Below are 13,423 nucleotides of genomic sequence, written 5' to 3'. Positions count from 1 at the left end.
GGGGGAAGGGAGGTGATCGAGTGACTGTGTGGTACTTGCCAGATAAGGCTAAACCATGACACATGCCAACCCACAAAGAGCACAGTTGAGGAGTGCTGCCAATGCCTACATACCTCTCACAAGCTCAGGGACCCTTGAACTCCCCTAGTCTGGGAAGTGCCTTGCATCTTCCCCTCTCCTCACCCCGGACTTGGTGAATTTACAGCTCAACATGGAGGGCAGGGAGTTCTCCCTTCACAGTTGAAGTGCAATTGCATGATTCACTGCAGAGGATTTTCCATGCCATTTCTTTGAGGTTCTTTTGTTTGCTTGCTTTTAAACACAGGAAAAAAGCCTAAATCAAACAAAAAACTGCCTTGTCCCCTGCAGCCAGGCAGCTTGATGGCTTAATGGGCACTTCCCTTCTTCCCTGGACAAATTGGTGAGAATGGAGAGCTCAGGTGAAAAGTCCTGAGTCTCTTCTCAACTGAGGGAGCCTTGTTCAGTGATGAGTGTTGTAAGGGCCAGAGTTTCTGTAATACCAGTAAAAGAACATGTACCTGGACAGTATCGTGGTTTGGTTTATCAACAAAATGCTCCTGTTGAAGGAGGCAGGGGACGATGAAAGAGAGAGCAGGAAGGCTGTCCCCTGCATGCTGCCTGGAGCACGCTGAGCCAGGACTGACGCTACACTGATGCCAGTTTGATCCTCCCATGAGCCCTCCTTGCAAATTCAATTTTTGATAGTAAAGATTCATCCAAATCTACAAGGATTTCACACGGACAATGGGGAACCAAGCAGGGCAGCACAGCAGTGGCCCTGGGCAAGCCAAAGCAGGAGACCATGGTCACTTGCCTCAGTTCTGCTGGGCGTGGCTGGATATTGGTCCTCGATGCAGTACTGGATGGGTTGTCTCTTCCCAACACTTCTTTCCCACACCCCCAGCTTTGAAATATGCTTTCCCATCCACCAGAACAGACCTTGGTCTTTAACAGCCCTGTAAATTTAGCTGGTCAAGCCTGAGAAAGCTCCTTCAGCGATGGCTAATGCTGTCTGTTGAGTGACTTTGCTGAGGATATTGATGACTCTCCAGCCCTGCTGTACACTAGGACAGCCCGGCTGACCTTGGAGAGCAGCAGTTTCACAACCTGGCTTTCAGTCAACAAACAGCAGGGGCATAGTGAAGGGAAAAATGTTGCCCAGCAGCAAGGGAAAAGCCGGCCAGGCTGGTTTTCCCCTCTGCTTAGGCTACAATCCACAAGTTAGACTTCAGGAGTGGGAGATCGCAGTGTGCTCCCCATTTCCCCAGGCTGGATCTGGTGACCTGGGGGCTGTAATCAAAGGGCAACATCCCACGTGCAGGGAGCTGCTGTTCCCTCCCAACTCCAGCTCCAATATAGGACAGTTTGTGTTCTCCTCCTACCCTCAATTTCCCTATGACAGGGTCCAGCCTAGCATCCAACAAGTTCCAGAAACAGGCAAACTTGGAAGATGGGATTCACTCCACCAGGCTTTTTACAAAAATTGCATTACATAAATGGAGCTGGGCCAAGAGGTAAGAAAAGATAGCTTGGTGGTTTTAATGAAGGGATTTTATATTTTCTGGGAAGATGGAAGAAATTATCTTCGGAGAAGCACCTTGAGGTGAGCTGCCGGCAGCTGCAATAGGATTAGACAGAGAAGTGCAGGCTCCAAGAGGAAAAGGTGTGTCCACATTAAAGGAACCCCTAAGAGGACTTCACACTTAGCAGTTATGGAAATCAGTGGTTAGTGATGTATCCAGGCAGGCTGTAGAGGGAAGAGGGTTCAGAGCACCTGCTAGAGAGGACTGTGAGACCAGAGGCACAGAGCACCTTTGGACCTTATGTCTAGGTCAAAAAGGCTCAGGAAGACACTCTGGTTTCATCCTCTTCACAGGGAGGGATGCAGGTGGGGTGACAGAAGGTGCACAGCAGAGACACCCTGCTCTCCCCACACCCACCTGGGAGAGGACACATGCAGTAGTCCCAGCACATGCCACCCGATACCTGCACCGATGATCAGAACGTTGGTACTGCTCAGGTTATAGTTGCTCAAGGAGATGCACTTCGCCATCATCTTTGTCCTCCTCTGTGCCTGAAGAGCCTGTAACACCAATAAAGAGAACAAACGTCATTATCCTTTCTCAGCTTTAACCTGGTAGCCAGGTTAAAGGGTAACCAGGAATGGGGACAACTACAGTGTTGTCATAAAACAGCTTGGACAGAGACAACTTCACCCTTGTACCCAACAAGGACTCCAAACCTACGCTCATCCAAATACCTCTCTACCATCCAGTGAACTACCTCCTTCCAAGGTACAAAAGAAAAATAAATCCATCATCTTCTGCAAATTAATCCAGGCACACAGAGCTGGGAAAAAAATTAGGAAAAGCAGCCAGGTGTGTCATTGTGCCATTCTGCAGCCAACAGGTGAGATGGAGATGCAGAAGTCCTATCAGGAACTTTATTTATCCTGCACTTGAGCAGGACTTATGTACCTCTGATATCCAAAGGAGCTGATGGACTTGTCCCACCTACCAGAGCACACCCAAGGACCTATCCCAGCATACCTCTGCTGTCCTACACTGCACAGCACTCACACTGCCAGACATCAGAAGCCAAAATCTGTTTACAGGAGAGGGAATAGGCTCAACCCTCCTCATCACATCCCACCCCTATCAGCTGGAATAGAAGTGCTGTTATTCAGGTGATGTCTCTGGATCTAATCCAAATGCTCTAAGGGTCCAGCTGGTTCTGAGCCATGAGATTCACATGTGCATACTCCTGATAGGAATCAGAAGGCGGCTTTTCATGGAAAGAAAGGTGTCAGTGGCCTGAACAGGCTTCAGTCTCCATCATATCTGGGGGTTTGAGAGCCATCCCTGACCATGCACCAGGTTCCTCTCCAGCAAAAGGAGATGATATCTGGGCTCAACGGGGAGCACAGACGACCTCTGTCATCACCATGCCGCATTCAGATCCAGCAGGTGAGGCCAAAAGGCTGACAGAACAGGCCTGTTTCCACGGGCCAACTAAACTAAAAGTTGCTTTGAACTTAAGGAAACACAGGACAAGTTCAGACAAACATCAGGTAGACCTCATCAATCTATGGACTCCACATCTCAGGTGTCCAGAAGCTGTAGGCAGGACTGGGGGCACGCGACACCTCTGCCCTGCACCACTCATGCCTCCATACAAACTTTGGGCTGTTGCTTGAGACAGGACTGGGCTAGGTGGACCTTTGTTTTTTTTATGTTGGACGCTCACACATCCTTCTGTTCAGACACTGCTTCCCCTTCAGAGAGCTGAAAGAAAAGCATTTCCCCCATACCCACAGAACAAAAAGCAAAAGCATGCGCATTGATTTTGGGATGCCAGTGGCCCCTCACCTGCTTGCTTGCCCGGATGTACACTTTCTCCTTCTCAATCTTCACCTGCAGAAAACAGAACAGCAGCAGTTTGCAGGACAGTGAGCACCTCTGGCATGAAGAGGTCGATTACTCCCTCTGTGCAACAGTTAATGAGCAGAGCAGCAGGTCTCCTGCAAGAGTGGCTCAGGCCATGGCAGGGCTTACTCCAGCTGAAGGCTGTGGGATGTTTCCTGTCTCTTGTCAACTATGCACCAATGGTCAGTGTAAAACCTGATTTCTATCTCAGGCTTACAGCTGCTTTCGCAGTCTCATCCCACTCCTGCTCAAGAGACCTCCCAAACTGTGAACCCCTACCCTCAGGTTTCCAGAAGGTGCCTGATGCCTGTGGGTGGATGCAAGAGGAGCTGCAGGAAGGAGAGAGAGCTGTGTGAAGTGCTGCTCTCCACTGGCCACCCTAGCATGTCCTTGGAAAATGTTTGCTTCACACATTCAAGAAACATGCTTATTCAATGCAAACAGCGTTTTTGTGGATGACACCAAGCTGAATGGTGGCGATGACACACTGGAGGGAAGGGATGCCATCCTAAGGGAGCTGGACAGGCTGGGGAGGTGGGACCATGCCAACCACATGAAGTTCAACAGAGCCAAGTGCAAAGTCCTGCACCTGGGTTGGGGCAACCCCCAGTACCAACACAGGCTGGGGGATGGATGCAGAGCAGCCCTGCAGAGAAGGACTTGGGGGCACCAGTGGGTGAAAAATTGGAAATGAGCCGGCAGTGTATGCTCACAGTCTGGAAGGCCAACCGTATCCTGGGCTGCTCACAAGCAGCATGACCAGCAGATCGAGGGAGGAGATTTTACCCTTCTGCTCTGCCTGGTGAGACCCCACCTGCAGTTCTGAATCCAGCTCTGTAGTCCTCAGCCCAAGAAGACATAAACCTGTTGGAGGGGGTCCAGAGGAGGGACATGAAAATGATCGGGGGGATGGAGCACCTCTCCTGTGAGGAAAGGCTGAGAGTTGGAGTTGTTCAGCTTGGAGAAGACAAGGCTCTGGGGACACCTTATTGCAGCCTTTCAGTACTTAATGGGGCCTTGCAAGAAAGATGCAGAGAGACTTCTAATGATGGTTTGTAGTGACAGGACAAGGGGCGATGGCTTTAAACTGAAAGAGGGAAGACACAGATCAGACGTAAGAAGAAATGTTTTACAATGGGGGTGGTGAGACCCTGAAGCCAGTCGCCCAGAGAAGTTGTGGATGTCCCATCTGTGAAGTGTTCAAGGCCAGGCTGGACTGGGCTTTGAGCAACCTGGTGTAGTGGAAGGTGGCCCAGCCCATGGCAGGGGGCTGGACTTGATCTGCAAATGTCCCTTTTAACCCAAAACATCCTGTGATTTCCTCTCCTGCAAAACAAAGGTCTCACCTGGAACCTGGGTAAGCTGTCCAAGCCAGGAAAGTCCTCTATGTCTCCTGTGGCAATGTTGAAGCAAGCTCCATGCCAGGGACAGCGAACTCTTCCTTTGGACAAAACCCCTGCACAAAACACAGCAGAACAGAGTTGATGCTGCCCTGCAGCTGCCTCTGTCCCTGCCTGCAGCCTACTGAGATTGAGCTGCTTGTGGCCTGGCCAGGGCAGGGATGGCAGAGGCCAGGTCTCCCTCCCACTATCCCAGCAATGGTGGACTCCTCGGTTTCTTCACAGCGTGAACACCACTGCTGAGTGAGGCTGACCTTCTGAGGCTGAAGGTTGCTGCCCAGGGCCTCCTGCAGTGGCAGGAGCGGTGCTGCTCCACACCAAGCAGCTTCAAAGCCCAGACTGCAAGCATGTACCTGTGACAGTCCTTCTTTACCCAGAGGTGTCACCTCTCCTACATGACACATGGCAGTTGTGGACCTGGAAGGTCAGCAGCACCTTAGCTACTTGACGTGGCTCTTGCACATGGGGCAATTTGAGGTAGAGTGAACACAATTACCAACTGGGATCCTGTATGAGGGATTCCATCTAAAATGCCCTTGCTGACAGTGCCCTTCCAGCACCTCTGAGCACAGGTCCAAAGCTGTCTGCTCTGCCTGGAATATAATCTTGTTCTCTGGCAGGGCCTGGGGCTGCAGTCTCTAGGGTCTCGTAGTCAGCCCTAAAAGCCCCGGTAGCACCTGGAGCAAGCACTGCCTCAAGCAGAGCATCACTTACTGAGAGCAAGTGACATGCCCAAAGCCATGAGTTCACTCCTCACAAGTGTTTGCGCAGAGACTGCTATATTGGACTTTGTCTTCCCTGCCTGAAAGAGCTGGCTCACAACACCGGGGCAGAGCAAACAGCTACAGTTTGGCCATTCATACTGGTCCTGAGCTTGTGCCTTTGCTTGCCGAGGCACAGCAGTACCGTGTCTTGTCACCCACCACACAGGAGGATGCAGGGGCAGCCCCTGCGCTTACTTCCACAGCAGATCCTATATTCCCCGGCAAGATCCTTGTGCAAATAGCCAGTCTCAGGGACATGCCCGCAGGTCTCTGAAAGGCAGACGGGCTCTCCCCTTCATTGGCCATGGAGCAGTGTGGGGCTCCTGCCCTGCTCAGCGGTCTGCTAGCCTCAGGCAGGGGGCTGAGAGCCCCACACTGCTGGGCCAGCAGTGCCCGGAGGGCACCCAGCAGAATGCTCTGCTGGCTTCTCCAGGATCCCACCTCCAGCTAAGTGCCCCCTTCCTGCCAAGTTTGGGTGAGGCACTTCTCCAGCACACAGCAGGGCTAGCCCTGCCTGCTGCCATTACTTAGACTCTGGTTCGGGACTTGCCTGAAGCCCATGCTGAGAAAATTCCAGGATGTGTATTTTTATGTGGCAAGATGGGAAACCACTGTACCTCACCCCACTTCAATCAGGAAGTCCAGCAACATCTCTTCTTGCTACTGCAAGGATCCCATCAGTCCAAAGAGCTTCCTCCTTCCCCCAAACAGGATTTTGGTTTACAGGGAGCTGTGGTTTTGTGGGGTTTTTTTAAGACTGAGTGGTCTGAAAAATCATAAGATGATTTTTTTTTTTCCCTTTAAGACATTTTTTTAACTCCCCCGTGGCTGGGAACCCATAAACAGAACAACATGAGAAGCCCCATAAAACCAGTGTTTGCATGGAGACAGTGAGATGTAGCTGTTTCATACCATCCCAGAGAGGTTCAGCTCCAGCTGAAGAATGAAGCAGAAGCAGAATTTAATGGTGCCTATGCTGTTTTGTTCCTCAGAGAAGCCCCAGCCCTGTGACCAGCAGTGGCAAGCTGGGGTCACCAGCAAACCAGACCTGCGGCAATGTGCTCCCAGTAGTTTTGTGCAGCCCCAGCTTTCTGCTCATGCATTCCCCTAGCAAGGAGATGCTGGGATGATGCTGAGCCTGCAGCATGGCACTGCCTGGTGTCTGGGCAACGCAGCTGGATGAGCATCGGGCTGCTTTTGCCAACACTCTGAAGCTCTTGGTGAAGCTCTTATGAAGTGACACAGACTGACCTTTGACAAGGGGGGCCCCATAATGGGGGCACTTGTGTCCCACGGCGTGGAACTCACCGCTCTCCTTGATGAGCAGAGCCTTCCCACAGCCCAGGTCCACTTCCCGCATCCTGGGGAGGAGGAGCACAGAAAGCACATGGCAGAGCATCTGCCTGACAGCGGACATCATCCCCTCACCTTGCGCCTCAGCCCTGGTCCCACCAGACTACCCCCTTCCTCCTTCAACTTGCTCACCACCGTCTCCAGGTGATTTACAGGTGTGGGTCACTGCTGTCCCTGAGCCAGCTTTGGAGGTGGCTCTGCTGCTCCCAGCCTGGGCCAGATCCAAGCTGGGCCACTGAGTGGCAGCTTCTTCATCCGTGATTGTAGACAAAGCACGTCCCCAGCTGCCCGGGAAGCAGCTGGTGGTCTCCACCCAAGTCCAGAAGGTCAGAATAAATCTTTTCAGCAGTAGTGGGAACAAGAAACCAAACTGGTTTTACTGCGGCATTACCTTGCCTCCTGGCCCCAGCAGCTCAGCAGGTCCCTGCCAGGCTTGTGTTCACTCACTCAAAACAAACACATTTCTGAGATCTGAAAACCAGGGAGAGGCAACTCTGACCCTTTGTGTATTCAGCCTTGGGGTCTGTCTCCTTGTGCCTCAGGGGATCATGCTCTGGTCCTGGCCACAACGCAGGGTCACCTTCTCCTGATAAAACCTTCAGGACAGCAGACACCTATGTGTGACATGCTGTTTCCCTCAGCTGTTTTTGCACAGTAAAGCTCCCCCAGAGACCTGCCCACCGGCTCTGGACTGCTGGCCCAAGCTCTGCATCTTCTCTGCTTTGCCTCCCTGGTGCTACTGGCACTCAGCCCTGCATTTGCTTAGGAGCCAACTAACCCTCGAGCCATTCCCCTAGAGAGATTTGAGTTCTCTCTGAAAGACCACAGTTGCTTGTGTGGTACCCTGGACAAAAGCGTGATTAACACATCAGGAATCCTTTCTTTGCAATTTTTAGCCCCCCTAGCTCCAGGGTAAGTCATCTGGTCCTTCACTAGCCAAGCCAGGCTGAGGCTGCAGCCACCCCTGTGCTGGCCATAAGCCTCTCTTTTGCACGTTCTCTGCAAAGACAGAAAGATGAGTGATTAACAATGCCATTAGTGCTGGAAAACACCATTTTAAGAAAATTATTCCAAACTCCCTTGGCTTGACTGAGAGCTGATCTACAGCTCTCCGGCTCAGCAGGGCTGTGCTGAGCAATACAGACCTCTGCATCGGACACAGCATGGGTGCAGCATCCCCAAAGAGTGGGTGCCTTTGCCCACAGCAACTGACTGCCCAGGTCTCCCTGGGAATGGCATGCCTCCTCCCCAGTCAGCCATGCCACCTTGCTCTGCTTGCCACAGGCTGGCCAGGCACAGGTTTCCAACACAGCTGCAAGAGGTCCTTTTATTTGGAAGAGTTTCCAAGCCCTGCCACCATACACACAACTGGACTGCATTTAGGCAGTTGTATTACACTGGGCAGTTGCACTATTCACTGAAATATGAGTCTTTCAACCATTCATCATTTCCAGGAGGCTGTCCACTGCTCCTCACTGCAGAGTCTGAAGCTTGGGATTCGGGAGGCTCCAGCACTGAGACTCTCACTCCTCCATCTGCCCAGATCTTTGTCAAGGGGATTTCTGCAGCTTTCCAGCCATAGGGGCAGTGCAGGCTGCTCAAGCATCGCTCAGTGAGACTGATGTTGTCCTTCACTGACCACATGTTTACCCTCTGCTCTCTCACTGTGTCTCCACCAGATTTTCATCCCAACATGTCCTCTCCTCACGTCCTTCTTACCGCTCAGGTGCTCCCTTTATAAACAACAGCCCCAGTACACCCAGTGCAATCCATGGCCCTGTGCAAGGCACTGAACCTCTTACCAATGCAATTATCACCAGCTGCTCCCCTACAGCAAGGCCTTCCAGCTAACCGTGGAGGAAAGTGAAGAGACAAGGTGTGAGCCCTTGCTTTGCAGGGAGCTGGATGTAGAGCTAGTGCAGACCTGCTGTTCCCTGGATGTGGCCTCTGTTCCAGCCAGATAGCCTGTCCCCGCACACCTTGATGTTTATCTGGAAATCCTGGTTGTTCCCATTGTGTGAAGTGGACCACCTCTACAGCAAGCCTGGCACATCTGGGATGCATCTGGCATGCTGTATACACCTCTGTGCACACAGCAAATCCCCTGTGCTCAGGAAAGCTATTAGCCATGTGTGATCCATAAATGCCATTCAGACACAATGGGTCCCTGGGTCTCAGATGAATAGGACTCACTTTGCCTGCTCATTCCTCTTGGGGTAACATCCCAACTCTACCCTGTCACTTGCACCCAGGCTACAGAGACACCTGTCCCCCTCTCTGCTTCACAACACGGAGATGAGACCAGGGCTCAGTCCACCAGCACCTCTGTAACACCTTCAAACCCATCTTGAACAAGGCTTCATGCAGATGCCTGCTCCACCTGCATCAACTGTACCACTAGACTAACAGCAAATATTTGACTCCCTTGCCACCTCTGGCAAAACCAGCAGCAAAGCTCATCACGCTTGCCCTTGGGAGCTGTTCTGTCCCACTAAATTGGCAGCCCCACCCCCAAGGGATGCAGCTCTGCTCCCCCTCCGTGTAAGACACTGGCACTTGGAGGTCCTTCCTTCCACACAGGCAATACAAGTCCTACTGCATTCCTCAGCTATGCAGTACTTCACATAAAACCTTGGTTCTCGTTAAATGACAACCATAAGTCTATGGGAAGATAAGATAAGTGAAAGAGTTTACAACTTGCCCAAGGAACTGTAGGACCTGAGAGTCAAAAACAAGACCTGGTGTCTCCAAGACAGCACACACCCACCTGCAAGGCTCCTGTCCTGCTGAGCTATTAGCTCAGTTGGGAATTTGTCCTGTTGCCCCACTCCACTCCCCACTTGGAAAGCATGAGCTAAAACTAAGCTCTGGCCTGCAAAGAATCTTTGCTCAGGAGCTGAGGCAGCACCGGGGACTGTGTTCTGTTTGCAGTGCACTGACCTCCCCCAGTTAGCCTGCTGCGAGGCTAGCTGGGTGCACCAGTATCGTGAGCTATTAGCTCAGTTGGGAATTTGTCCTGTTGCCCCACTCCACTCCCCACTTGGAAAGCATGAGCTAAAACTAAGCTCTGGCCTGCAAAGAATCTTTGCTCAGGAGCTGAGGCAGCACCGGGGACTGTGTTCTGTTTGCAGTGCACTGACCTCCCCCAGTTAGCCTGCTGCGAGGCTAGCTGGGTGCACCAGTATCGTTTACTGGTTCTGCTGAGAAAGGGAGAAAGGGTGAGCAGAAAGAATATCTTGTGCTTGCAGGTGCTACCTACACAGCTTAAGAGGCGCCTGAACCCTTGTGCCAGTGCCCCGCACCTACTGCTGTGCCCATGCACACCACTGCGCAGCGCAGTACTCGAGAGAAGCATCCCAGAAAATCACTCCGGATATCAGGGCAAGAAGGGACTCCTTTGGTCTGGCCCTTTGCTTACATGAGCTGTGGGACCTTCTCACAGCACCTCTCTTTTGAGCTAGATCCTGTCAGCTAAAAAAAAAAGCTATTCTCAATTTAAAATGCCCAGTGGTGGAAGTCCACTGCCATACTTGGTAGCATGTTTCAGTAGCTGAATGCACACACAGTTGAAGTGTGAGCCCCATTTCCAGACCAATGCCAGTTTCTAGCCCTGACTTCAGCTGCGGAACTCCTGCTACAGCCACTTGCAGCCAGGTGTGTTCTCAGGGACTGCAGCCAGCTCCCTCCTCACCTTCTCTGTGACTGGCAGAGCTCTTCAAATCTTTCCATCTACTACACTGCATGCTTTCCAGTCAACGTATCTATTGAAGCTCTGATTTCTCAATGTCCTTCTTGCAACAGGGCACCAAAGCAGAGCACAGTCTTAGCAACACCCTAACCACAAAGTCAGCAGAAGCTGCCTCCATGATCACTTGGTGTTCAGCTGTTAGGCTACATCTTGACACCGGGACAGGACCCTCCCTGTGCATCCAGTATTTCCCGGGCAGTCTCCCCTTTTTGCTTCATTCCAACTTCCAGGCAATCCCAGTCACTGCCTATGCTCTACCCCAGGTCTCCTCCTCCCCAACCTTGCTATTGCTGCTCACCTGCGCAGGAGGAAGCAGGTTGCCCATTACCTCCTGGAAGCAGCCCTGCACCCACTGTGCTTGCCAGTGCATCTCTACTGAGTCTTCACCCCCACCTCTCACATTTCTCCACGCTGCAGCAGAGCCTGCAGAGTCAGCCACACCTCATCATGTGAAGATTTAATCCAACAGAGTGCATCACTTTGTAGAAGTCTAATACATAAATTCCCATCACAGTGGGAAAAAAAAAAAACCAACCAGTTTATTCCTAGATGAACTTACCTAACAAGAAGAATTTATAGCCTATGAAGCCCCTTAAGCTTAGCACAAAGCTGCTTGTATTAAATGGACTATTCCAGAATATTATCACAAGTAACAGTTCAATTTAAAGCAAATAGCTGCCAGACTCCTGCTGTGGCCTACACACCTGACAACACCCCTCGCTGGAATAAAAGGATGTTGGTCATCAGACTATCAGAACATGCTGCAGAAAAGGTACATCTACCCCAGAAAAGAAACACCAGCCTGTAAAGCACAGTGACTGGGACAGACATCTTTTAGAGTTCAGAAAACCCTTAAACCTGAGTAATGAAACTATACACAGCTGAAGTGTGTTGCCATTAGCGAAAAAATTTGAAAACTGCATCCTTGGTTAAAGAGCAAATTGAAAGAGATGAGCTCAGCTAAAAGAGCAATGCACTGGAGAAGTGGTGGAGCACATGATCTGCCCATCAGCTCCCCCCATGTGCTGCTCATGATGCTTTGTAAAACTACTAAAGCTATAAACTTATAAAAAATAGTCAGGGTTATCTAATACAAGATGAGCAGAGCCTGCTGAGAAGTTCTGCTACCAAACATCGCATCTTTCTAAGACAAGTCTCAGGGTGGGCGGTGCAAGAAACAGCAGACCTTCCAGTAAAAAATAGTTGTCACTTGTCCGTGATGTCATTTTTTTAAGAGAAGGGAAAAAAAAAAATGTTATCGAGTAAAATTATAATCTCCAGAAACTGTAAAGAAGAAGATAGGTGGTTTGGTTTGGAGTATAAGGTCTCCCAAGTTTTACCTGCAAAGATTTTATTCACTTACTGTCCATTCTCCAGGTCCTTCACATGACACACGGATGCTTCCACCACATCCTTTGGGTTGTGATAGGGATTGCTCGCAATGGGATGTTCCTCGAGATGATAATGCCGGGCAGTCCCATTGACTTTGTAGATCAAGGGACTGGCTTTCCCATTGGGCGACATCTCCTCCTTGCTTCTCTCCTTCTCGGGTATCACAACCTCAATTTTCACTTCAACTGCAGGAAGAAACAGAAATTTCCACTAAAATGAAGCCAGAGCTTTTGCTGACTTTCTGCCTTTCTCTCCTTCCCTGGACTTTGAAGGGGGCTGACAGAAATCATCAGAACAGACATTGTTTGTTGGTTTCCTTGGGAAAATAAAACATTTAATAGTAAACTCAGCTTGATTACCTGAGCCCACTATTCCACTGTTCTTTCTCCATCAGGCACCTTTGCATGCATAAAGTACATATTCTTGCGAGCAGGCATTAGTCATCAGTGCAAAACAACCCCTCAGCCATAGTTCCTGTCCTGTTTAAGTGGAAAACAGCTTCAGGCAGCTAAATGTGAGGCATGCCAAGCACCCTAGGGCTCGGATAGACTACAGAAAACCCTTTAATTGTTGGTAGAAGACATTAACTGAAAGAGAAAGCCAGCACTGCATGGTGTATAAAGTTGCTTCATTAGGTGGTGACCAATTAATAAGGAACTAGAAACATCCAGAATTATTTCTGCACAAGGTTTTTGGTGCAGAGTGAACCTTCAGCATGAAGTGGGAAAATCAGGAATGGTCCATTTTACTTAGGTGGACAGCACTGAACAGGTTTGACAATAAAAGCATCTCTGGCCTGGGGACCAGGGGACCAGAACACACGGGAGCTGCTAGCGCCAGCGCAGCACATCACCTCAACCTCAGAGGGGGCAGTGGAGCCAGCAGGTCCCCTCGGCTCCACTGCCATCACAGGTGTTGGCAGGGGGCAGTGATGGAGCAAGACATGGCATGGCACTACCCCTCCGTCCCCCCCGCCCTCCCTTTGCCTCAGTCTGGATGTGCTCCTGGTCCTCCCCACACAGGGATGGAAGGGGAGCACAGGGGCTCTCCTAAGCCACCCATGTGAAGACATGCCAATGTGCCTCTGAGCCCCCTGAAGGGCACAGCTCACCCACCTCACCGCACGCCCAACTGCTGCCCCATGCCCAGGGGGAGCAAGCTGGACACAGAAGCATCAGAAGAAGCTGATGATGAGCTCTCACATCATAAACTGAAAAACACCACTTTAGGTCCTAGGGACTTCATAAAACTAAAGCCATTAATATTTAAAATAAACCCTGGGGGAGTTCTATAGAGAGCTGGTGGGTAAGTGCTGGAGAC

General features: G+C 50.9%; 1 protein-coding gene across 1 annotated transcript; it reads right to left on the bottom strand.

Annotated features, from left to right (window-relative positions):
* Positions 1–1,961: 1,961 nt before the first annotated feature.
* Positions 1,962–12,288, bottom strand: LOC104510971 (apoptosis-inducing factor 3-like; the record flags this gene model as incomplete). Its single annotated transcript, XM_010153399.1, has 5 exons — positions 1,962–2,104; positions 3,390–3,434; positions 4,793–4,902; positions 6,862–6,971; positions 12,075–12,288. Coding segments are annotated over 5 exons (622 nt in total), but the record flags the coding sequence as incomplete, so codon positions are not given.
* Positions 12,289–13,423: the final 1,135 nt, after the last annotated feature.

Source organism: Eurypyga helias, unplaced genomic scaffold (genome assembly GCF_000690775.1).
Source record: "Eurypyga helias isolate BGI_N326 unplaced genomic scaffold, ASM69077v1 scaffold1446, whole genome shotgun sequence".
Taxonomy (NCBI): domain Eukaryota; kingdom Metazoa; phylum Chordata; class Aves; order Eurypygiformes; family Eurypygidae; genus Eurypyga; species Eurypyga helias.
Note: the sequence above shows the minus strand (reverse complement) of the source record. Positions and strands in the feature narration are given on the sequence as shown.